The sequence below is a fragment of the Periplaneta americana genome, chromosome 15, assembly GCF_040183065.1.
Source record: "Periplaneta americana isolate PAMFEO1 chromosome 15, P.americana_PAMFEO1_priV1, whole genome shotgun sequence".
Lineage (NCBI taxonomy): Eukaryota > Metazoa > Arthropoda > Insecta > Blattodea > Blattidae > Periplaneta > Periplaneta americana.
The window spans coordinates 139,875,712-139,901,891 of NC_091131.1; the positions used below are offsets into that span (position 1 = coordinate 139,875,712).

Below are 26,180 nucleotides of genomic sequence, written 5' to 3' on the forward strand. Positions count from 1 at the left end.
TTGTGTCTATACCAGTTTCTCTGTGTAGTTGGCTGTTACGGACAAACCAAGGAGAATTGAGTGAAATTCGTAGGACTTTATTTTGAAATGACTTGATGTGTTTAATTTCACTTATTGCAGCTCCTCCCCAGATAGGACAGGCGTAAAGCAGTAGAGGTCGTAATAGAGATGTGTAAAGTAGGATGCAATTTTGTAGCTTTAGAGATGATTTCTTGTTGAGGAGCGGATATAATTTAGCGAGTCTTGAGTAGGCCAATTTAAGTTTGTTGTTGATGTGATGTTTCCATGATAGACGGCGATCTAAGTGCACTCCAAGATATTTCTCTTCTCTTAAAACAGCCCTTCTCCGATTTTCTTTCTGGTCCAACGTCCAAAAAGTAAAGCAAAATTTCTTATGAAGTCTCTTTATTATTGACTTTCTTAGGACATTTACGTCATGAAATTTTCTCGCTGATTTAAATCTACACTTTGATATGGTCCATACTTAGTAAAAGTATTCACGAATGAAACACGCGCTGTTCCACACTGCACTTCATGTTTTAAAGTCTATCTCGACTTCAGCTACACTAACAGGTATCGTTCAATAAGTGCAGCGTCTGTCCGACCGCCTGAGTGTCGGGAATCATGAGTGGAATTCCTCAATTTTTAGGAGAGTGGAGGCACTCGAGATTGGAAGCATTGTATTTTCCCGTAACACAAATTTAAGAATGTAAATGTTTATTGCTAGCTGATGCTACACAGTCCTGTGGAAACGCCGATGATCGCCCAATATGGACACCTAATAGGACCAGGAATGGAGTATCGCATAATTGCGACGCCCAAAATAACTAACTCTACCAGGTCACTTCGATTCATAAAAGAGAAAGACAGACAGTGCGCCTTCTCATCGGATAGATACCTCAAGTACTTCCGGATCTACACTCAAAAGAACTGTGTGCTGGAATGCCGCGCAAACTACACTCTTCAGGTCTGCAAGTGTGTTCCTCATTATCTCCCGAGTAAGTATAGTGCAGTGTCGTTGATTTACGACACATAAAAGAAAATTATCCGTAAGTAAGAGGGCTTCGTGCATATGTTGTGCCCCGAACTCATAGTCGGGACAGAACAACAATGACCAACCTTTTTAACATTGATTTGATCATGGAATATGGTTAGGAAATAATTACCTTCATTAATTTATTGAATCTAATGATGTCAGTACTTGCTGGCTACGAAAGTTGCTTGTAGGCTTTCATATCGAAAACGACAGATCGGATGAGGCATGTCACCGGAGATAGGTAGATAGTGCTCACTGTCTGCTTCCTAACTCAAGCCGTGTATTCCCCTGCGTCAGCATTTTAACGTGTGAACAGCACGTGGAAATCTCTTCTCTCCACGTGAACCTGTGTCAGCAAACATATTACAGCGTGTGACTTCGAAGCCTCGCGCGAGAAGGCTTACTAATCATTTCTTACAAGCAACACCCAAAAGGGTTACTGTATGAAGCTATTGGCCTAATTACGATTTACGTCATTGACCACGTGATTGTAACTCGTTTAAGACCCTTAAGACGTTATTTCCACCATAAATTCTCATTTGTATACCATTGACGGAAATATATTAGTTGCGGGAAAAACTGGCATGTAAGCCCTTTTGGCTTTTCCTTTTATCTACCCCTTCTCCAAGTAGGCGCTGGAAGGCGGTTTTCGGTTGGACATAGGGGCCCGCATGTCCCGGCAGTCAGTCGGCATGCGTGTTGTTCGAGAGAGAGAGAGAGAGAGAGAGAGAGAGAGAGAGAGAGAGAGAGAGACTTGCAAGCCCTGACGTCCCATCTAGCCCAAGCCCCTACAGTCTTGGCTGCGCAGAACGATAAAACCGGGGCAAATTGAACGCTGCGCTTGCTCCCATGTTATTGGACAGCAGACGCATAATAACAGTACGTAAATCACGCAATTTAACGCTGTGATGATCTAAAATTTACAGATTATGTCCATTTTCGACGTTTAACGTAAAATTAGGACGAAATAAACATATTCAAAGTTTCATTGATATGGGTCAGAGCATTAAAGGAAAGAAAATACGTACGCAGCAATTTATAGACAACATTTTCATACATTCATAAATAGGCCTACACAATACACATTATAGAATGTATCATTTTACGATAATCAGCAAATTGTTAGGTTTCAGAGAATCGAAAATTATATTAATATACATTACTCTTAGATCACAAAACATAAATATATGCACCTTGATAACGTAAGTTCTTATTATAATCAAATTCTTAAGTGAAATAAATATGTGATAATCAGTATAGACCTCTTTTTAAGTATTAGAGAATCGAACATTTTTTACCGGTACTTCTAGACCACAGGACATAAGTAATCTGGTAAAATATAATGCGCAAAAGTAGCGAAATTACATTGAATTAATTCTTCAATTAATAAAGAGAATGCTATCAATTATAAAAAGTACCGGTACCTAATAAAGTGCAAACAATAGGTAACGTGAAAACCTAAAAAATAAATATAATCACTTTATGCAAAATAAAAAAAATACATACTTTTTATGAGTGAATTTCTTTACATACTGTACCGGTATTCTTATTTTAAATAAATATATTAACATTGCTTGCGGAGTGATGGTACATAATTTTTATGCACATTATGTAATGTCAATAAGGTGGCATTCATTGTTTTTTTAATAAGATATATCCGGCAAAATATAAAAGGGTTATTTATAGGTGAACCTTAATCATGAGTTCACAAAGAAGGCTTAGCTATTATAGCCATTTACTTATTTCTTTTTGTTTATTTATTTATTCATTTATGCATTTATTTATTTAATATCTTTATATGTATTTATCCATATATGGATTTTGAATGAAAGTTTATTATCTTGCAGATAAATTCATTTACATAATAAAAACGAAAAGTTATCTTTCCACTAAATTGTTTTTAACATCTGATGTGTAAGTCTAAATAATTCACTCAGTGGGATTTCTCTACAGTCTGATATACCTGTACTAACAATTAAGTATTCTTTATTATCGTAAACTACTGATTGAATTTTAAGCATATTGATATTATAACAACAGAGATAATATTATATCGTACCTTTTGCAAATGACTTGGAAAATTATACAGGGACGGTACATCATCTTTCAAAATTCTATTGCCATTACTTTCCCAAAAATCTGTATCTTTAAAATAAGACGAACACAATTTTACACAATGTGAAGGCACAAATTTGTCTCTTATTATAGCAACAAGCCCCCTTAGAAAGTAGCTCGGACTTCTTCAAAGGGACCCTGTAAAGACAGATTGTTGCCTAATTATAAACTTTTTCAACTATGTGACTGGACAAGTATTTATCTTTGTGAGGATGTTGATCTTGCTGTTCATCTGTTCTATACTAAAATGTATTTTATTATAGATCAATGTGTTCCTAGAACTAAACCATATAAAAATAAGTATCCTTTATGGTTTAATAATAATGTAATAAAAAACTTAAAACTTAAAGAAAAGTTTAGAAAGAAAAACATATTTCAGAATATTACTTACTGATGTATCAATTTTATCGGAGTCTCACGAAAAATGAAATGAAAAAAGCTTATGATCAATATGTCAATAAAATAGACTGTACAATTTTGTTTGATTCTAATAGTTTCTGGAATTTTGTTAAAAATAAAAGAAAAAACACAAATTATTTGCGTTGCATGGAATATAATGGGAAAAAATTGTCATTGTTGAATGACATATGTGAAGGTTTTGTCAGCTATTTTCAATCTGTTTATTCTTCAACTGAACCCACTTATAATGTGGACCCTGTGTGTGATGTATCAACTGATATAGTCAATGATTGTAATCTCTTAAACATAATGTATTTTACACATGAAGATGTAAAATGTGCTGTAAGACAATTACGTCCCAAAAAATCTGCAGGACCAGACTGTATACCACCTTATGTATTTAAAGCTTGTGCAGATAATTTAGTATCACCACTAACTAGTATATTCAATCTCATTATAAAACACAACTGTTTCCCTAAAGAATGGAAATGTACAAAAATTACTCCAATATTCAAGTCTGGTAAAATTAACGAAATTCAAAATTATAGACCTATTGCATTTTTATCAACACCAGCTAAAATATTTGAATCATTAATATATAAACAAATTTATACTTACGTAGCAAAATCAATTTCACATGATCAACATGGGTTTATGATTGGAAGATCAACTGTTACAAATTTACTACATTTCACTCAATTTGTTTCCTCCCAACTAGATAATAAATTACAAGTTGATGTTATTTATACAGATTTTCAGAACGCATTTGATAAGGTTGACCATGATATTCTTTTATTGAAATTGAAACAATATGGATTTTCCTTCTCATTGCTATCGTTAATTAAATCATACTTGAAAGGAAGAGTACAAGTTGTGAACTTTCATGGACATACTTCTAAGCCTTTTACGGTAAATTCTGGTGTGCCTCAAGGTTCCAATCTTGGTCCATTATTGTTTTTATTGTTTGTTAATGATATTGTGAATTGCGTACAACATTCTAAAATTTTATTATTTGCGGATGATATTAAATTGTATAAAGAAATCAAACCTATATCAGATTGTAAGCTACTTCAAACAGATATTACAAACTTACATATATGGAGTATTAATAATAAATTGTTATTTAATATAAATAAGTGTATACATATGACCTTTTCTAGATTGAAAAATACAATTAAATTTTCATATAAAATAGAGGCAAAAGTTTTACCAGCAGAAAATGAACATAAAGATTTAGGTATATTATTTAGCAGCAATTTTACATTTTATAGTCATATTAATAATATTATAAATTTGTCCTATAAAAGTTTAGGTTTTGTTATGAGAAATTCTTGTAAATTCAAAGTGAAAACTATAATAATTTTGTATAATTCCATTGTTCGATCTAAATTAGAATATGCTGCTGTTATCTGGAACCCAGTTACTAACAAATATATTCTGTTACTAGAAAAAATTCAAAATAAATTTCTAAAATGGTTATATTACAGACTTTATAATGATTATCCTACCTATGAGAGTTATGCTACAATGTTCAACATTTCCATTTTACTAGTTTGCAAATTCGACGAAATTGTCAATCTTTAAACTTTCTTTATAAAATTATTAACAATAAGTCAGACTGTGTTGGTTTATTTTATTATATAACATTATATGCACCTAAGCTTAACACGAAATTTCGAAATTTGTTTTACATACCAAGGACAAATACTGAATCCCACAAAAATTCCCCAGTTTTCCAAATGTTACAGTTATACAATAAATTACATCCTCATCCGAATGTTGATATTTTCAATATGAATTTCTCTAGATACAGAATTATTTGTTATCATATTTTACAGAATATTGTTGTTAGTTAATTTGAAGCTACTTTCACATCTTATTTCAATTTCTTTTTTTTTTCTTTCCCTTTGTTCTATTATGTTTCAGTTTTTAATAAGTGTATGTTTCCTTTTCCTTGTTTATGTTTTATCAATTAATTTGTTAGTCGTGAACATTGTAATTGGGTTTTGCCTGTTATGTTCATCAACAAATGAATAAATAAATAAATAAAATAAATAAACTATGGTATCTAAGATATACATACGTTACAGTTTCAATGTAGCCTCCAGAATTCAATTTTATTATTTTAAAACGTGTGTACTTACATGTGAAAAGAAATTCCTGACCTCTAAGCCACGTGTTATTGCACTTACACGCCGCACAGGAAATCACTATTTTACACTATTTACAAAGCACATCACTTCATATCAACTATAATAATATTTACAAAACAAAAATTCATTTTATTATCACATCAATTTACATTACATTCACAGTGTTCACTAAAAACACCCAAGACAAAACAAAGGACAAGTATAACACCGCTCGTGTTTACCGCTCTGTTTCTACCAGTAACATGGCGGCGTAAACATGCGCAGACTGGTTTCAATTTTGGACAGAACATGAGCGCTCTGTGTGAGTCTAGTATACTATAATATAACGTCTTTGGTCTAGCCATGGTATCAGGAGGAGAGTTTCCGCCGCCCAATGGCAGTAGCATCAGGCCAACTATACTTTGTAAGTAGAACCGCACTTATTGTTATACTTGTGACTTTGATAATAATTAGTACTTGTTATGAATTTCACTTCGATTACTGAAGTTACTTCAAAGTTACGATTACCTTCACTATACTTCCAAGCAGGAAACCCTCATCTTAATCCTTAATAGTTCTATTGTTTACAATAGTGGTGTCAGAATCTTGGTAGCATAACACTGATTATAATTGGGGTATAATCGGAGATAATGAACGCAAGTTAACCTTTAGTATCCGCCCTCCTCGTGGGAGGAGGGCACGATACAAAATTTACCAGCCATTTATCTCATATACTAAATTCCATGCTGTGCAAATAAACGTCCCTACAACCCATCGTCTCGTAGAGTCCCTGTATGTATTGTAGTATATAATTAATAAGAATCTAGACTTACGAGAGATACATTCTGATTAGCTAGAGCCAGGAACTATTATCTACCTTAAACACGTGTCTATTGCTGTCAATCTCAATAATAATAATGATAATAATAATAATAATAATAATAATAATAATAATAATAATACCTGTATATACCGAGCTCAGACGGTAGCGTTTGAGACTCGTTCTCGGGAGGTCCAGGGTTCAAACCCCTGAAATCAGACGACTCTGACTAGGGTTTTTCATGGTTTCCATCAGTCACAAAGGCAAATGCCGGATTGGAAATTTCGATCATGCTATCTAGCTTCGCTTGGTACGGAGAGAAAGTTGCGAGCCAACAGTTCACGCTGCGGTGTAAGTCGGTGAACTACAGGAATAGTACTTACAGATGTTCGTTGCCTGCCTTTATTAAAGTTGAAAACAGTTGCTCACAGATATAAATGTTGAGCCAAACATAGCAATCAATTTCACAGCCAGCCTGTGTAGTCGTGGATATATTGCTAATGTTTAGTCTTGTAAAACTCAACCAGACTAGTAATATTATTCAAACGATCTTTAGCCCTTAGGTCACATTGAAGATCAAAAAGTTCGAGCTGTAAATCGTTAAATGTTGAATGTTATGTTTTTTTTAACGACGTTCGTAACTGCCTAGGTTATATCAGCGTCGCCGGTGTGCCGAAGTTTTGACCCCAGGAGTTCTTTTACATGCCAGTAAATCTATTGATATGAGCCTGTCGCATTTAAGCACACTTAAATGCAATCGACCTGGCCCGGAATCGAATTCGCAACCTCGGGCATAGAAGGCCAGCGCTATACCAACTGGCCAATCAGGCCGACCTGTAAATTGTATGACACTATTTCAAGTGGTATTGAAGGAATTTATTATGATAACTTTAAACTTCTTTCCAATTAAGACAAGATCTTGGAACCTAGAAATAAATTCATTTTGAATTTCAATTAATATTTGCACATAATCGTTTAACATAGCTTCATCACGAGCAGTTTCTACCGTTCGAAAGTGAGCCATATTACTTTCCGAAACTGACTTACGAAAAGTGTATGTTTACGACTGAAATCCCGTGATTTATTCAAGATATCAACAATGAGCTGGCCTTTTCCCTGAAGAGAGATATTTAAATTATTGAAGATTAATAAATTGTAACGCAGACCTACACAGGGTTGCGCTCTCCAATAGGATTACAAACTCGCAAGCGGAATACAGGTATTCACTGCGCTGTTTATATACGTAAGGACTAGATTAGAAGGGAAGGACTCTTACCGAAGGTACAGTACACAAAAGGAAGTAAGAGTATTTATGAAATAAATTTCCGCCCAGCGTTTAGAAAACAATATTTTACTAAATAATAAAGAAATCAATTAATGTTTATATTAAAGAAATACATTAATATATTTGCTATACCTACTTAAAAATACGATGTTTGTTGTATGTTTCTTTATCAATACATCAAAACAGGATTTTATGTTGTTGATAGCTGAAAGAAAAAGAACTGGTCGTAATGAAACATCAGACAGAGATGTTCGATTGCTACATTTATTAAAGTTTCGTAATAGAAAATGGTTACTCACAAAATGTTGAGCCAAGTAATCATTTTCGCAGCCAGTCTGTGTATCCGTGGATATTGTTGCTCAGGTATAGACTTGTAAAAAGCAGCAAGGCTAGTACCATTATTGATCTTTAGCTCTTATGTCACACTGAAGATTAATAAGTTCAAGCTGCAAATCATGGACCACTGTTTCAACTGGTGCTGAGAAAGGAATTATGAGAACTTTAAATTTATTTTCAATTGAATCAAGATCCTAGAACCTAGAATTTAATTCACTTTGAATTTCAATTAATACTTGCACATAATCATTGAACACCGCTCCATCACAAAAAGTTTCTAATGTTGGAAAGTGAGCCATATTACCTTCTCGTAACTAACTTATGAAAAGTGCAATTTTACGACTAAAAGCCCGCAATTGATACATCATATCTACAATGAGCTGGTCTTTTCCCTGAAGAGAAATATTTACATTATTGAAATGTTTAGTAACATCCACGAGAAATACAAGGCTGGCTATTCAGGTACGATCATTGAGTTCTGGTGCAGGCTGTCAAATTTGGTCGCGAAGACAAAAGACTATTTCTAACATCTTGCCTCGGCTCAACCACCGGGCCGCACTCCGAGTCTACTTCACGTAGATATTGTTGAAATTGTCGGTGAGTAAGTCCGTCTTTTAGATTCATCCATACTGTACTGAAGCAGTAGGTAAGCAACGTGAAACAGTTACTGAGAATACACACTGCACTCCACTAGATAGCTGAGTGGTCGCTTCACTCTCCTCTACCAATAGTAAGTCAAGTCATTCTGACGTATCTTCCTCTCCGTTTCGGCGAGCGCTAAACACGGCTCTCCCACTCCGAAGGAGCGCGCGCGCTCGTTGAGCACTGTTTGTGTAGGTATGCTCTAGACTAGAGCAAAGTTAAAAAGTAAAGATGATAGTGCATCTCCTTGCTTTAGCCCATAGTGAATTGGAAACGCATCTGATAGAAACTGGCCTATACGGACTCTGCTGTATGTTTCACTGAGACACATTTTAATTAATCGCACTAGTTTCTTGGGAATACCAAATTCAATAAGAATATCATATAAAACTTCTCTCTTAACCGAGTCATATGCCTTTTTGAAATCTATGAATAACTGATGCACTGTACCCTTATACCCCCATTTTTTCTCCATTTGCTATCGAATACAAAATATCTCATCAGTAGTTGATTTATTACGCCTAAAACCACACTGATGATCCCCAATAATTTCATATACATATGGAGTTAATCTTCTCAAAAGAATATTGGATACAATTTTGTACGACGTCAGCAAAAGTGATATTCCTCGAAAGTTACTACAGTTAGTCTTGTCCTCCTTAAAGACAGGTACGATTATGGACTCCTTCCATTGTTCTGGTACAATTTCCTTATCCAAAATAGCAGGTACAAGCTTATAAATTTCGTTAGATAATGCGCTTCCACTCTCTTGTATTAATTCTGCTGCAATTTGATCGATACCTGGAGACTTATAATTTTTCAGATTTTCTATCGCAATTTCGACTTTAGAAAGTATGGGTTCGGCTATAAATGGCTCAGCAGTTTGTATTTAAATTTTGTCCCGATCATTTCTATTTGGCCTAGGTATATTTAGTAGTTGCTCAATTTTTTGTTCCATCTGTTCAGGATTGAATGAGAATCTGCAAGCAAGTCATCATTCTCATTCTTGATCACGTTTACCTTTGCCTGATATCCTTTCTTAAATTCCTTTATGCCGTTATATAAGCTTAAATCTCTAATGTTTTTATTTTTACTATTTGTTTCTACCTCATTCACTTTTTCCTTCAAGTAATCTCTCTTTTTATTCCTAAGTGTACGATTTGCTTCCCGTCTTTTATTGAAATAATTATCTCTATTCGCCTCAACTGGATCATGTAAGAATTTCAATTTTGCCTGTTTCCTTCTTTCTACTACCATGCAACAATCATCAAAAACCACAGTTTCTTTTTCTTAGTTTCATAACAACCTATAGTCTGCTCAGCTGCAATTTTGATATTATCTCGGATATTTTCCCACACGCTATTAACATCTACCTCTTCCTCAACTTCGTCGGAACTTGCTAATACAGCAAACCTATTTGAAATTTCGACCTGATAATGTTGCTTAGTTTCCTCGTCCTTTAATTTCGGAATATTGAATCTTCTAATATTGACTTGTTGCTCTACTCGCTTGGTTACTGATAGTCCTTCTCTTAGTTCTCCAATTACCAAATAATGGTCAGAATTACAGTCTGCCCCCCTGAAGGTTCGAATGTCTAATACACTAGTATGTCTTCTTTTATCTATCAAGATGTGATCTATCTGGTTATGTGCTAATCCATCTGGAGAAGTCCAAGTGCATTTATGTATATCCTTATAGGGGAATGTTGTATTTTTGACAATTAAATTTTTTGATGTGGCAAAGTTGACTAACCTAACTCCATTGTCATTACTAGTTATGTGTAGGCTCTCTTTTCCAATAGTCGCTTTAAAAATATCCTCCCGTCCTACTTTAGCATTGAAATCCCCCAATGAAATTTTCATGTGATATCTAGGTAACTGATCAAAAGTGTGTTCCATTTCCTCATAGAAGCTATCCTTTATATGGTCGTCTTTCTCTTCTGTAGGGGCGTGAGCATTTATAACTACGATATCGCACCATCTACTCTTAAGTACTAAATACGATAACCTATCACTGATAAATTCGACCTTATTTACTGCTGATTTTATTTTATGGATAAAGAATCCTGTTCCTAATTGGTGATTACCGTTTCCTTCCCCATATACAACAAGTAATCTCCTATTTATGATAAGCCGTTCCCATCTAACCTAACCTTCTGTACTCCCACAATGTCTATTCTATATCTAGCTAGTTCTTTTGCTACTGATGTTACCCCTCCTATTCTATACAGACTTGTAACATTATCACTATTATTATTTATTAATTAATAATTATAATAGAGAATTATGGAGGATCAAATAATTAATATCATCATACAGATTCTTAGCCAACGCTTTTAATCTCTCCTAGTAGCTCAATATATTGTCGTCGAATGAACTGCAAGCCTATATCATATTTACTACACGCTTTCTTTCAGAGGACGTTCATACTCAGCAGTGTGGCGAAAGCGACGAAGATTGTGTGTCCTACGCTAGTGGTGAGCTAATCTTACAAACATAATTATTATTGCCATTTTATCTTTATATAATTGCCTATATACATACGTTTAAAATATAGACAGCTTTCGCGATACTAGCGACATAATCTTAAACTATGATATGTACACTTAACGGCAAAAAGAATGAGCCGACAACAATTTCTTAAGTTCCAGACACATAACATTACACATGCTCTTCGTCAATGTCGTATATCACCAGGTAAAACATAATTAAACCATTTAAATTTGCTGTAATTTGTTTAAGAGTCTAAAGTACTGTATGTTATAAAATCGAATGTAGTGTTGATTCTAGATACATCAAGACCTCTGAAGAGTGAAATAATAATAACATTGATAAATACAAAATCAACCGAAGCGAATATGAACAGGAACATTACGTATTATGCCGAAATGATATTAACAGTCACAGTAGCGTAAGTCGTTACGGCATTGGTCTATTGAACAAGTTGATAGTAGTAGCTTAAGGTTCGAATCTCCCATAATCTTCTTCTTTTAATTACAAATTTGCCATCATATATGTCTCGCAAAGCTATAATTATGTGACGATATCTCTTAGAATATGCCCAAACTGTAGTAAATAATAAACCTCCCTCTCTCTTTCAAGCAATACTCCTGTCTGTTAATAAAACGTTCTGTCTCGTCATTACATTTGAAGATGGTACAGATACAATAACTCATTGCCCTGGTTCGCATAGGTTATTCTGCGTATGCTACTCTCCGACATGACTTCGATTGGAGAAATGTTATTTTCTCCGACGAGGTAATTGTCTCCAGTAGCAACGATGGTCCTGCCCCAGTTTATCGTATGGATGGCCATCGATACGATGAACGCTTCGTGAGACGACTTAACAGGTCGAGTTGCGTGAGGGTCGCGTGTTGGGGTGGATATCATACGATGGGACAGGACTTCTGGAACGCATCCACGGTCGGTTTACGGCAGAAGTCTACGAACACATTTTGGCATATGTAATGATCCCTTCCAACCGAAAACGATATCCAGCAGGATAATTATCCGATACACACCGCCGACCGGATTCAAATATGGTTTACGAGGAGGCGTAATGTCGACCCAGTGGACTGGCCTCCAAAATCACCAGATATGAATCCGATTCAAAATTTGTGGGCTGCAGTCAAAAGGATCCTACGCTCTAATTGGGCAGAACAACCACCCGTTCGGACACCTGAGAAATTGTTCTAGATGCGTGGTAGCAGAGGGCCAAGAATTTAGACCTGTTCCATAATCTTGTGGACTCCATGCCGCTCAGAATGAGGGCAGTTGTTGACGCAGGTGGTTTGTGGACGAGTTTCTGGTCCCCACCACAGGCCTTGTTTTGTTAATGTATTAAAATTTGTTTGTTTTTGTTAATTTAATTATTTATTTGTGTTTGATATGCGTTCGGTTTTTTAGGATGTGAAACAAGTATTTTTGTTTATACAGGCCAGGTCTCGCCTATTAATAGCTCACAGGTGATGGCCAATCATATTTTTATAAGGCAGGCATAACGAAGTTTGTTAACAAATGCCATTTCAGATTTAAGCTAATAGATGAATTAATAATTAAAATAAAAAAAATAATATTACCGTACCGGGAGGCGAACTCTAGTACGGAGGTCAGACATCTTAATACTGGGCCACACAGAGCTCGTAAAGTTTATTCCATTACAGACGGAAGACTTTTAATGAAGAGACACCACAGCAACCCCTTGCAGTGGGTTACGTTTACACGAGTGAACCGCGCGATAGAACTTAGCATTTCTATCGACCAAGAGTCGGCCTCTTCTTTTTTGCCGTTAAGTGTACATTATTGAAATCTTCCTTTTCCCGGCCTTTTGTAAAAGATCAAGCTACTTTTTTATAATACATTTAAGGGGAGTGGGTAGTGATGCCTGTGCGATTAAAGAATTTCAGTACAAAAGTCTAGTTTAACATTTATAGGCTTTTAGTGTTCATATTGGAATAAAAAATAAACATTTCCATGGTTAATATAATAAATCATTCTGAATTCAGAGGTATGAAAGACAATTAATTAGTTTCGTGGCCAAGTGCAAAAGAAAAATCCCTAACTGATAGCTTGTTTTCCCACTTTGCTAAGTGTACCTCATTCTTCAGGTGCACATTACTTGCTGCAATCTTTACTCATATGTCTTGTACTTTTTTAAGTTATCAAGTAATGTATATTGTAAATTCTAAACCAAAGTTTAGTTAAATAGTTCACCCTTAGTGAAATGGAAAAGATGTTGAATTTTCATTAAAATTTTTGTCATTTTTTTCAGTGCATATATATTTTTTCCCTCATTTTATGTGTGTGATATTCTTAAACCCGTAGGTCTACTTTGTAGTACACAGGCTGCAAAAAAAAGAAAGAAAAAAACTGTAAAATGTTGTGTAAATATATTCATTAGTTTCAGAGAAAACTGCACCAAATTTAAAGAGGTCATTTAAAGGGCTTATCAGCAGAGATACTCCACAATATATATAAGTTGTGTGTGTGCGTGTGTGTATGTGTCTGTTTTTAAAAAGCAAGATTTGTAGGCCTACTTTTATTTAAACATAAAATAAAGAATCGGATTTTTTACCCCTAATTACTACCCACTCTCCTTAAAGGAAATGAGACTACTAACACTTGTTAAAATTGTATGACAACTAAAACAACTGCGATTAATCTGTAGATCTCCTGGACATTGATCTTGTGGAAGGAAGTTTCCTGGAACTGCCAGAGGCGTGGCCAGAACCAAAATGTGAATGTTTACCTGCTTGCACAGAGCTCGGCTACACAGGAATTATGTCTGCCAGCGAACTAAATGCACATTTTGCTGCGAGTAAGGGTTACTTCGATGGAAGAGAGTACAACGACTCTGAAGTAAGGTAGTGACACATTTTACACTTTGAATCTAGATATGATCAGTGTTGAAGCCACTACAAAATTTCCGAGTATCTTAAATATTTTCTTCTATCACAGAAATTACATGGCAACTAAATCAAGTTGTTTTAACCTGAAGATGTCTTGAACATTGATCTTGTGGAATTGAGTATCGCTACTAGAGAAATGATCAAAACCGAAATTTGAATATTTACTTGTTAAGCTATAAAATTATGCCCATAGGAAGCATCAACCTGTTTCCTCATGCTAAACAAGTAGGAGAAAGAATATTTATAAATAAACAAGACAGACTGATCAGATAATTATAAACCAGTGGCGGCTCGTGTCAGATAAATTAGGTGAAGGCCAATAAAATTCTAGGTAATTTCCTAGAATCGATGGATGGCCGTGACGTCATTGAAGACGTTGCGGACGATTTTGTTAGCTATACGGTGGCCATGTAGGATTAATGTAACATATTCATCATTTCCTTAATTTTCAGAAAATCACAGCATATAATACATACAAATTTGCAACATTTTCGGAGGTTACGTCCCCTTAACTTCGAAGAATTTACTGTCTCAACAAAACCTCCACACAATATATACGGTCCACTCCTCTGTAGTAACGGTTAGCGCGTCTGGCCTCGAAACCAGGTGGCCCTGGTTCGAATCCCGGTTGGGACAAGTTACCTAGTTGAGGTTTTTTCTGAGGTTTTCCCTCAACTCAATATGAGCAAATGCTGGGTAACTATCGGTGCTGGACCCCGGACTCATTTCACCAGCATTATCACCTTCATTTCATTCAGATGCTACATAACCTGAAATGTTCATACAGCGTCGTAAAATAACCTACTAAAAAATACATGCCACAAGTTCATATGATATAAAAAAGACAAAATCTAACATAACATTTTATACAACACATCAAATTAAAAGAGTACGGAAGAAATGAAGAAATATTACTTATCCATAACAAAATTAAAAATCACAATAATATTCATAAACTGTAGCTATTGATATTTTAAATCAACTTCAGAATATGCGACTTCCAATATATAGTAAAATCATGCAGCTACACAAAAAATCAAAGCAACATTCTGTTGAATAGAAAACTTAAAAAAAAAAAACCAAACACCACAAATAAATCTGTAAGGACAAAATGACATTTCTCAGATCGCTTTCAAGTCTTACACTCCGCTCCACAAGTTATACTAATGTGAGGTGTGAGTCTGCCGTATTTTAAAATATCTTGTTTATCATCTGCAGAACAGCGAGAGAACGGTGTCGCTAAAGATTACACACTAAATCGTTTAACGGATTCATATTTACATCGCATTAATATACTTGCTAACACTGTAACACTTCACTGTACTGGTCACGTATAGACTAAAAATGAAGTCGTTGGTCAGCGCGGGTGAGAGATGTTTCAAGATACGGTACTTTCAAATTTTATGTCAACTTTCTTTATTAGATATTACTCAAAATATTTCAAGATCTACACAAAACATAATATTCAAGACATGCTGATATTAAAAAAAAATACCAAAATATATATGTTATATCTTAATTGTATACAATATTTAATTTCTTTACACAATATTTTAAGTTTTCATGTTTAATTGAAAATATTACAGTTTGCCACCCTGGTCCAATGTTTGTACGAGAGAGTGATTCTTTTTTCCGAGAAAAGAGAAAGTGGGTGAATGCCTCTTTACTATACTGTACCTTTATATCCAACGAACACAGAAGACATAGAGAAGAACACTAGCATCTTAATAACACTGGACGGAGTGAAGCCGCTTTGATGGACCTGTCGCCATCTTGTTGCTATCAAAACATTGCAAAATAATTACTATGTTGTATTAGATCTTATGATAATAGGAATCCCATACGTCCCTAATTTCCTGGAGAAGTCGCAGTTTCTTTTTTGTTTCGTAACACAGAATCGCTAAGCACGTATTTTTAGCAAAAATTGTAAACTATTATCGATAAATAAAATACATACAAGTTGTTCAAATTGAAAGTTCTTCAAAATGCAGTATGATATTTAATACTTTGATAGGTTGAAAATAAAAAAAGGAAAGAAAGAAAACACTTTGACTTTATTTTGCCCCTAGTCCAATAAAAATGCTACCTTACAATTTATTTTCATAGGTTGATCCATTTGCTTTGAGCTAATAATGCATATTAACGTTCTCTTCCTTTTGCCCGTATTTCATATAGACGTCCCGGTTTCGTTTAGGGAAAATGGAATCACTTAACCATATAAAATTGATAGGCTCTTCGTTAAAATTGTTTAGCTATAACATTTGTAGGGTACATAATGAAGTTGACAATAAAAATATACAAAATGTTGCTATAGTCGTTGCATTATTAGGCCTATTGATGTTTGCGAACGGAAATTAATTTCTACTAATTGCTGGTTGCAATTCTTTCTATTAGATCCATGTAAAATAATACACTGTATATAGAAATAACTAAAATCAAAGAATTTATAACCAAAGTCATGTAATTAATATATATTATTTTATTTAGGTAAATTATTATTTAACTTGTGTTTCTTCATGGTTATACTACCGTATAACATACCTGTATTGGTAGAAGGTTCGTTTCGACGGACGTATGTCGTCGTCATTTTCAATTACTTAGTCTTGACTGATATTTATTATTTAATAATATAACAGTTTCCAGTTTAATAATAGTTCCACATACGGTAATACAATACTCATAAAGTGAATATGATAAGGATGATGCTAATGACTTTGCAATGATTTAGTTTTGTAAAACAATATTATCCCGAATTTTTGTAATGTGATAATTTATTCTGGCCAATCTTCGATATCCCCCCACACCACACATGAAACTGAAGTCTGATTTAATTTTCTTTATGCATTAGATAGGTTAAATGAGGGGATAGCTAAGTGACATTAAGCCGAGTATATGACAAGGTTAGTGGGTTAGTTGAGGGGATTATTTAAGTGATATGAGACCGAGGAATTGTGTAGTGTGGGGAGATACCAAAGTTTCGCCTTTATACTTTATATTTTTCTTTCATTCGGTTGAAGAGAAACCTCGGTACACCCAATGCTGGCTTTTCTAAAGCACGCGACACTGAAACTTCCAACTTGGGTTAAGTTAGGTCAGCTTCGCTCGTAAATGTTTAACTCTGCAAAGCTTAAGTTTGATTTCGTGGTATCATGATTATAAAAATTAATTACAATAATATAAATACACTATACCTTCCTCTTAATCAGACTAATACATGAACAATACGAATATAACCTTGGCTAAATCATTATATAATAAGTACTCGTACATTCCACACATGCATATTTAGCTGTGAAAAGTTATTCCAATTTTTCTTTGAAAATCTGTTTGTGCAGTCATACGCAGCACATGTAGAAATCTTGAAATTAGTTGATTCATGAATAAAAACGACAATGTAACAACACAATTAACAGCACGCATGCTAAGCGGGAGCTAATGTTTTGGTAGCATCTTGATGGCGACTGTTCGCAAGCGCGATTTCACCTCCAAGCTATTTTTGTCTGCTCTGTGTCTTCTGTGCTCGTTGCTTATATCAATCATACTATATAACGTCTTTGATATCAACCTCGCGGAAATGGTCGGCAGTTCACAGTAAGCGAGTCGTTGTCATGGCAACCGGGTTTGTTTATTGAAGGCGAAAAGGAAAGTCTCCTTCGGACCTTCAGCATTCACATCGCTCACTATCTCGTCTGCTAACCACGTGGTTATTTAGGAGTCTATAGGCCTGACTGGTGAGGGGTTCTTATGAAGCGGATTAAAAGACGAACAAGACAGATTAAAAAGTAGAGCAAAAGATATTTAGAGAGGAATGTATTTCATTTTAATTTATTAATAAAATATAATTATTTTATTAAAGCATGAAAAAGGTGGCCTTCACCTACTTCACAAAAATAGCCGCCACTGCTAGAAACTATCTAGTAGGTCTACAAAATGTTAGTTTCTAAGGCAAAACAACTTTTAAGATTGAGAGAGAATATATGCAAAATGAAAACAAGCATTTTGATTATACCTTGAATTGCTGTAGGCCTATATTAAATGATTTATGTACAGTAGGCTATATTAGATGATCCTTTGAGGATTAAGAGTTGGAGTACCAATAGAGCTGTGAATTTTAGGTGCTGCAAATTAATTTTTTATATTAAAATGTCCAATTAGCTTGGCTTCCAAAGAAAATATTAAATAAGGACTCATAACTGTGTTTTGGTAGCATCTTTTTGCACTTTTTTCAATGCAAGCACCTTTATGCAATGCAAGTTTCTTTTTGCACCTTTTATAGATATGTTTTAAAAATAAATATAAACTGTTTATATTTCGTAATTTCAGTATTCAAGTATTAAAATATTATTGTTGGTAACTGGCATCGCTGCATCACATTACTTTTGCTTCAATGACCCACCGTTATGCCAATGCTATGAGCGTATTCCGAATCTCACCGGTGAGCAATCCGATGGCATCACGGTGTTCCGAATTCCACCGATGACGTCATTGATGCTCCACCGGTGTCGCACCGGTGCCATCAACTTGTGGAGGTGGTGGCAGTTTCCATCAGTGAATCTGATTGGTTTTTGTATAGGGCGGGAATTAGCAGACGAATGACATCGTGCACTGTTGTGTCATGGCGGTGTGTTCTGCTTTAGTTCTGCTGTATTGTTTGTAATGAGCACAACGTAAAAACAATATGTTAATGGCTTATGAGCGAACATGTCAACGGACCAGTTATTACTACCGGTTCAAGAAATAAGTTGTTTATGCTCTCTTTTCTTTGAACGAGATGGCAGTACGGAAATTTCGCAAAATTTTGCTAGCGTAGCACAGATAACCACTTACACAGTCGCCATGACAGCATCAATTCTTCCAGCAGTTTTGTTCCTTATTTTCGTTGCAACGTGACGTCATCGATGCCACCGGATCGGTGAGATTCGGAATACGCTGTATTGTATAGTTACTTTTGCTTCACTGAACCACTTTTAGACCAAGGCTATTGTATAGTTACTTTTGCTTCACTGAACCACCGTTAGGCCAAGGCTATTGTATAGAAAGTAAAGGAAGGTGAGAGGGTTGGAAGAAATTTAAATCTTAATAGTTTTTCAGTTCCGAATACACTTCGATCGGTGTAGTGTCTGCCATTTTCCTGGGTCTCCAGTATGCCAAAACAGAAAGTGAACGCCGGGAAAATACATGATATTGTTAAACAGTTTAGTGCAGATGGCATTCATAGCGACGGTTCTATCCTGAGGTGCCATGTTTGTGATATTTCAATAACAATTGATGAAAAACATCAACGCATTCGTGTTAAACAGCATATAGGTAGTGCAAAAACATGTGAAGAATAAAGAACTACAACACAATAAAGATGGAGTGCGACAACAGTTTATTGGCGATGCACTGGCTTCTTCATCTTCAATAAACAAAAACGAATTTTTTACTGAAACAGCAAAGACATTTGTGGCGTGTGGCAAGCTTAACAATCCTATTATGAAAACGTACTTGCATAAATATACTGGAAAGACTGTTCCAGATGAGAGCACCTTAAGAATATCATATCTTCAGCCTCTTCATGAAGAAAAATTAAAACAGATCAGGCAAGCAGTAGCTGAAAATCCAGTATACTTTATATTAGATGAAACGACTGATAGGCAGATGAGATATGTTCTAAATACTTTAGTAGCACCCCTTAATGGACAGCAAGTGAAATCCATGCTTTTGAAAACCTACTTTCTGAACAAAACAGACCATGTCAGTCCAGTCAGTGTGATGCAAAGTTTCAATAATGCATGTGTTGTGTTGTGGCCTGAAGGAATAGATTATGATCGAGTGTGGCTAGTACTTACGGACCAAGAATCTTAAATGTTATTGGCTATTGCCAATCTACAATCTATGTACTCTAATCTAAAACATGTGGCCTGTATTGCACATGCATTGCATCGAGTTTGTGAAGCACTATAAGATGAATATTCATACGTAAATGAATTTCTGTCTTGCATTAAGAAATTGGTGAAAAAGGATCCTGCTAGGATACAAAAGTATGTTGAAATCACAGGGCTTCCTCTTCCGACTTCCCCGATTCTCACTATATGGGGTACTTTGTTAAAGCCTGCAGTGTTTATTTGTAACCATTTTAAGGATACATGTGATTTCTTAGATGCTATACCAAATGATTCTTCAGCTGTAAAAAGGGCCAAAGAACTACCAGTTAAACAGTAGTTGCAAGCTGAGCCTCATATTGTGCATGGTTACTCTTTCCTGACAACTGCTATTACAATATTGGAGGAACAGTGTCCTGAGAAAGATTCACAGTGGGCTGTTCTCATGGATGTGAAGGAAGCACTGGAGGATATTGGAAAGCAGAAGCTGGAACAGAGTTTAGCTAAAAACCCTGATGTTGAAGATGTTGCAACAAACAAGGATTTAAATTACACAATATAGACAAAATATGCACCAATTGAGTCTGTTGACGTTGGACGTTCCTTTTCTACGTACACGTATTTACTGAGTGATCGGAGATGCAATCTCACTGAAAAAAAAAAAAAAAAAAAAAAACATTGAAACGTTAAATAGTATCTGTTTTAACAGTTTCTGGACTTGTAACTTAAATAACATTGAGTTGTGGGATTTTTCTGGGCAGACGTTTTAATACAAGATTGAATTTTGTGTCCTTATGTGTTTGGTACAGTTTTGGTACTGTGTGTATGAATATTTATATGTTTAAAATTTGCACCTTTTTGCACCTATTCCAGTTAAATTAAAGCACCTTTTCTGCACTTTTTACCTACATTTTGCACCTAAAATTCCTAGCTCTGGTAATAATCAACAAGCGCTTTTATCTTTGCAGCAGAAACATGGCGTTAGTAACAATATTCTTCTCACAGACGCAGTTTACAAGTTACTACAGGACTGAGCTCATAGGTTTCGGAGATTTCCTGGGTAAGTCCAATGAAATGGTATTAGGCCTATATCGTATTTCCCCAACTTCTTCCAATTTATCTTACGCAATGTTGGTAAGTTTCGCAAATATGCACATATGTTCAAGAAGCGCAAAAATATAAGAAATAAATACAAAATGAATATGAATACCATTTTTTGGCAGTTTTCATTATTTAAAACAAATAGTGATAGCTGAATGTTACAAGCAATGTTGCAGCTCACTTCGCCTAAAGCGCTCCCGAATGGAATGATTTATTCATACTTGAGATGGATAATATTGGAGAGTGAAGGTTTTCTCGGGGTTCTTCCGTTTCCCCTTAAGTTACAACAATGTACAATATGTTGTAAAAGATCACAATTACATAGAATGTTGCCAAATACGTTTCGATCTATCCTACTAGATAGCGCTTGAAATCCCGCAATTTCCATACAAAATAAGCTAGATTTCTATGATCGACTATTAAAAATTAATAAATTAATTTATTGATAAGTGCTTGTTCAACAGTGCTATTTTATTTAACTGCAGACATTCTTCAGTGTCGAAATTCAATGTCGATTAGAAATAGCAGATGAATTTTTTCTGAAGTTCTCTATCACGGGTGGGGTTCTTTTAAATGCCGTAACAAGTGTCATTTTTTCAACTACTTCTTGCCATGCTGGCAATCCGGTTCGAATCCCGATGACTTAAAGCGGAATTTATGATGGACAAAGGCGATGCTTGGTGGCATGTTTTCACGAGATATTTCCGTTTCCCCTACCCGCATGCCACAATTGCTCCATTAACCATCACCATGTGGTACCACCATGTAAGATCACTTCTCATAGTACGTCGAGGAAAAGCTATGCTGGGAAAAAAGATATGTTACAGTTGTAGTGCGTCAGTCCTAGAAAGTGACGGTTGGATAAATGACGTAAAGTCAAGTACATACTATTCAATAAAAGGAAAAACACCAGACAACTCTTTTTGCAGCTCTTGTTAAAAAGTTTTATAATACTAAGTGTAAATACAAAGCTGTTATATTATTAGGAGTAGTTTCAAAAATAAATGGTAAAATAAACGTAAAATCCCCAAGAAAAATTAATGTTTAATCTAGATTGGGAAGGAAATTATCTTTTCATTGAACATGGGGACAAATTGCAAAGTTCCACTACTCATGAGTTTCTAAAGAATATAATGTAAGCCGACATTATTTGATTATTTGTAATGTAAAATAAGATCAATAACTTCAGGCACTGGAGTAGTGCTGGATCGGAGAATTATACATCGAAACCCACCAAACAGATAGGACAATATCTTTCTTAAACAAGCAGTTAACGTGGTAACACGTTGGAGAGCGTCTTATGAGGCACCTAGTTAAGGCTAGAAATTAAGAAATTGGCCAAAACATGTCCTTGAAATTTATTGTGCTACTGACTGCAAATTATAGAATCTTACATAGTCTACTAAAACAATGATAATCATAATGTTGTTATATAATTATTATTTGGACAATTGTAATTAAACCATACTATGCCTTAGCAGCGATTCTGTGACGTATCCCTGATTACATCTTCAAAAGCACTTTTTTACACATTTAGCAATTAAAGGAATGAAACACAATATTTGACAGGATTAAATATTAGCATATTCCTGTCATTTATTAGTTTATTAGAAAAGATAGTCATTGAATTGTTTCTTTAATGCTCATAATATTATTTAAATCAGTCCTTAATAGTTAACGTCAGTTCTGTGACACATACAGGCGATATAAGTATCCACTGGATGACAGCAAGAGTCCAGAACACCTCTTCAGTTATTTGGAATGGGCCACAGGGTAGGAGTTTTGTAGTGAAAAGGTGATTTGTAATTTTTATATTAGAGAAAGGAAAAGCATATGTAACTGTTTTCCGGTGGGTACCTTTATTACCAGGCAGTTCTGAGATAGTTAAATTCTGTAAAATATGCTCATTTTGTCCTACTTTGTGAATTTTAGCCTTAACTTAAATATATTTTAGTGATAAAGAATTAATAAGGTGATGTGTAATCAATGATAACTCTGTGATGATAGTAGACCTAAAATGATTAAGGATTTTGAAACTCATCATCTTGCTCATCATATCATAGGCCTAAGTATTTACGTGTGGTCATATTTCTAACAATTTGAGTTCTGTAATGAATGATTGTGAATACTAATGTTCAGCTCTGAATTAAAGTACAGATATATTTTATTTATCTATTAGCCGGTACTTGACTCTGCGTCATTCACTCAAGGGTCCTCCATCTATGAGAGACGCGCCGAAGGTGTAGTTATTTTTGTTGGCCCCGGAGGCTTTGTCATCGGTGCACCATGGTAGGCGAGTTACATAGTACCGATGATGATAACAGTTAATGGAGTAATAGTGGAATGTTGGTAGAGAAACGGGAGTAACCTCTCGGAAACCTAACATCAAACATCGTCTTTGTTCACCACAAATCCCACTTGGACTCTCCGCAATTCGAACAGGGATTACCAGAGTGGAAAGCCGACACTATTCGTTCGGCAAAGGGGTGGCCTGAGAGTACGGATATTTCTGAGATTTAAATTTACATTTATCGAACAAAAAATAATGACGTTTTAATTATTTTACTCAAAAACTTCTAAGTTGAAAATTTACATATAAGGTAGGTGTATCAAACAAGATCTACCTAAAGTTTGGAACGATCTATGTTTTTAATGGCTAAATATGGGATATCGTTATTTTCTGTGTTCACAGTTGAGTTAGTACTTTCTTCGAAAAAAAATGTTCTAAATGTATGTTTTTAAGATTTTGGCCGTGGTAATTATTACAAAATTAGTTGTCTTGTGGGCCTTATTGAAAGCATAGGTTCTAAATAAGGCTCAGGACTGTCTTCATCGTTGTTGATCACAGGAGTGTTTGGAGATTCTTCACTGTTAATGACTGCTGATGTTAGATCAGTGACATCATAAGGATTATCAACTTTTACCTCTTCGTCGGATGACAGGTCTGGTACATTGGATTTTAACCCGAATCTTCTTCAGTATGTCGCAGATTCAGGAATAGCTAAGGAAAAATTCCTGTTCCTCGAAACCTTGCAATCAAATTACCTAAAGTCATTGTTCTGAGCCAAGCAGATGAAAACAGTTCACCAAATCTTAAATGCGTAATCGTTCTGACATTTCATACACCAAACAAGGCTCACCTGAGCCTTATTAGAGACCTGCAGTTTTTCTTCAGTCTCTTGTTCACTGCTTCCTTGCCACCAATTATATCTTAAATTTAATTATATTATCTTCAAAATCAATAAAACACCTTTCGAAAAATGTATAATACCTGAAATATTAGCTATAAATGGCTGCAGAAATACGTAAAAACTGAATTCATTCATTCATTCATTCATTCATTCATTCATTCATTCATTCATTTTATTCCATAGATCTTACATGAGCAATGAAGCTTTAAGATGTGGAACATGTCAACATTTTACAATATTACAATTACAATTTTTACAAATTTTTATAGTTTTACAATTTAGTAATTTTCTACAATTTTTACAATTTTGTACAATTTTTTTACATTTTGGCGAGATGTAGTGAGATGAACTTTCCATAATTAGCCAGACAAACAACTCAAACACAGCAACATACTCGTACAATGGCGGCAAACCAGTTATAGTTGACATGTGATATTAGCACTCTTAAATGCGCACTAGTAGAGGATCCAATCATTGTTGTCATCTAGCAGATACCGAATAGGCCTATACTTTCAGCACACGAAGGGGTGGGCCTTGTTAAGAGCTGAGTCTTGTTTTAATACACCTACCTTAGGTATGAAAGGTGCAAACATATTGAAGCAATGAGCGCAGCTGTTTCTGAATTCTGTTTCTGGAATTGTTATCGATGATGCTGAAGCAATGATCGATCATAAGATGTGATTAGTAGAACACTTAATAGAGCTAGAAATTAATTCTCAATTCCCGCATTGTAATAGAATATATATATAGGAAAGTTTTGGAATTTTTTTAATAAGCTACTATAAGCATAGTCAGAACTCGCACACAGAGCATTTATTTTTCCCTTAGATTAATCAATTCGGATTATTCACACAATCCTCTATGTTATAAAATCCGTTGGCTGAGTGAAAGATAAGATTTACAGTATTTTCTCAGCCTAAGGAAAGAAATTCTTATATTTATTAAGGATGAGAATCTCAAACGAGTTGCAAAACATGAAATTCATAGACTCGGTTCAATTTCTCAATCTATGAAAAGAAGTTCTAACATTTATTAAGCATAAGAATCTGGGAAAATAAATTCAAAGCGAGTTGTAAAATATGAAATTCTAAGAATCAGACTAATCCTTCAACACCTGCGGTGGCTCAGTGATCAGACCTTCAGCCTCTCACGCAGGCGGTCCGGGTTCGAATCTCAGTTAGTCCTGGAATTTTTCATTGAAAAATCCATAGTGACGACAAGGTCGTAGTTCGGGTTTTTCTCAGGGTTCTTTCATTTCTCCATATTGAGCGCTTACATCATTCCATCAACATTTCTCCATTTCGTCATCATTCCGTAGCATTCCCCGAACGCCGGCTGGCGACGCACGGAGGGTGCTGGTCTAGGGATGAGTGGAGTTGCCTGCTCGAAACCTGGGTACGCAGCGAACCTCAGTCATCCGGTGTGAGTTTTGGAATTCGCCTACTTTGAGGGTTAGCACAATATATCTTTAAAGGTCGCCGTGCGGTGTCGTAGTGCCTCTTTTCCGAAATTCTATTCCATTCCAGTTTAATTTGTCACTGATGTGGAGTGAGTTTTAACAAGGCAGAGGGAAACACACAAAATTGTCACATTAAATACATAAACGAAAACATCCTGAATCTTAGCAAAGTATTAATTTAACGCTAGAAAAAGTCGCCTTTATATTCCCTCGTTCGTTAAAGTACTGTATTTTCAACCACACAATCCGCCGAAAGAAAAATATCATTGCGGGCCGCATGGACCGTGTGTTGTGCAAGTCTAATATATAGAGCAAGTTTCAGAAATCAGTAACGACATTTTTTAGGGATAAATGGTTGAATGTAAGCCCGCATCTTTAATAAGGAAACACAGA

The 26,180-nt window shown here is 35.2% G+C and overlaps 1 protein-coding gene across 1 annotated transcript in view; it reads left to right on the forward strand.

Annotated features, from left to right (window-relative positions):
• Window positions 1-23,430, forward strand: part of LOC138715743 (pickpocket protein 28-like) — a 78,355-nt gene extending 54,925 nt beyond the window's left edge. Inside the window, exons 7-11 of the mRNA XM_069848797.1 lie at window positions 728-998; window positions 11,182-11,241; window positions 13,932-14,127; window positions 21,005-21,096; window positions 23,348-23,430. Coding sequence (XP_069704898.1) covers window positions 728-998; window positions 11,182-11,241; window positions 13,932-14,127; window positions 21,005-21,096; window positions 23,348-23,430 — 702 coding nt within the window. The remainder of the gene's footprint in view (window positions 1-727; window positions 999-11,181; window positions 11,242-13,931; window positions 14,128-21,004; window positions 21,097-23,347) is intronic.
• The last annotated feature ends 2,750 nt before the right edge of the window (window positions 23,431-26,180 follow it).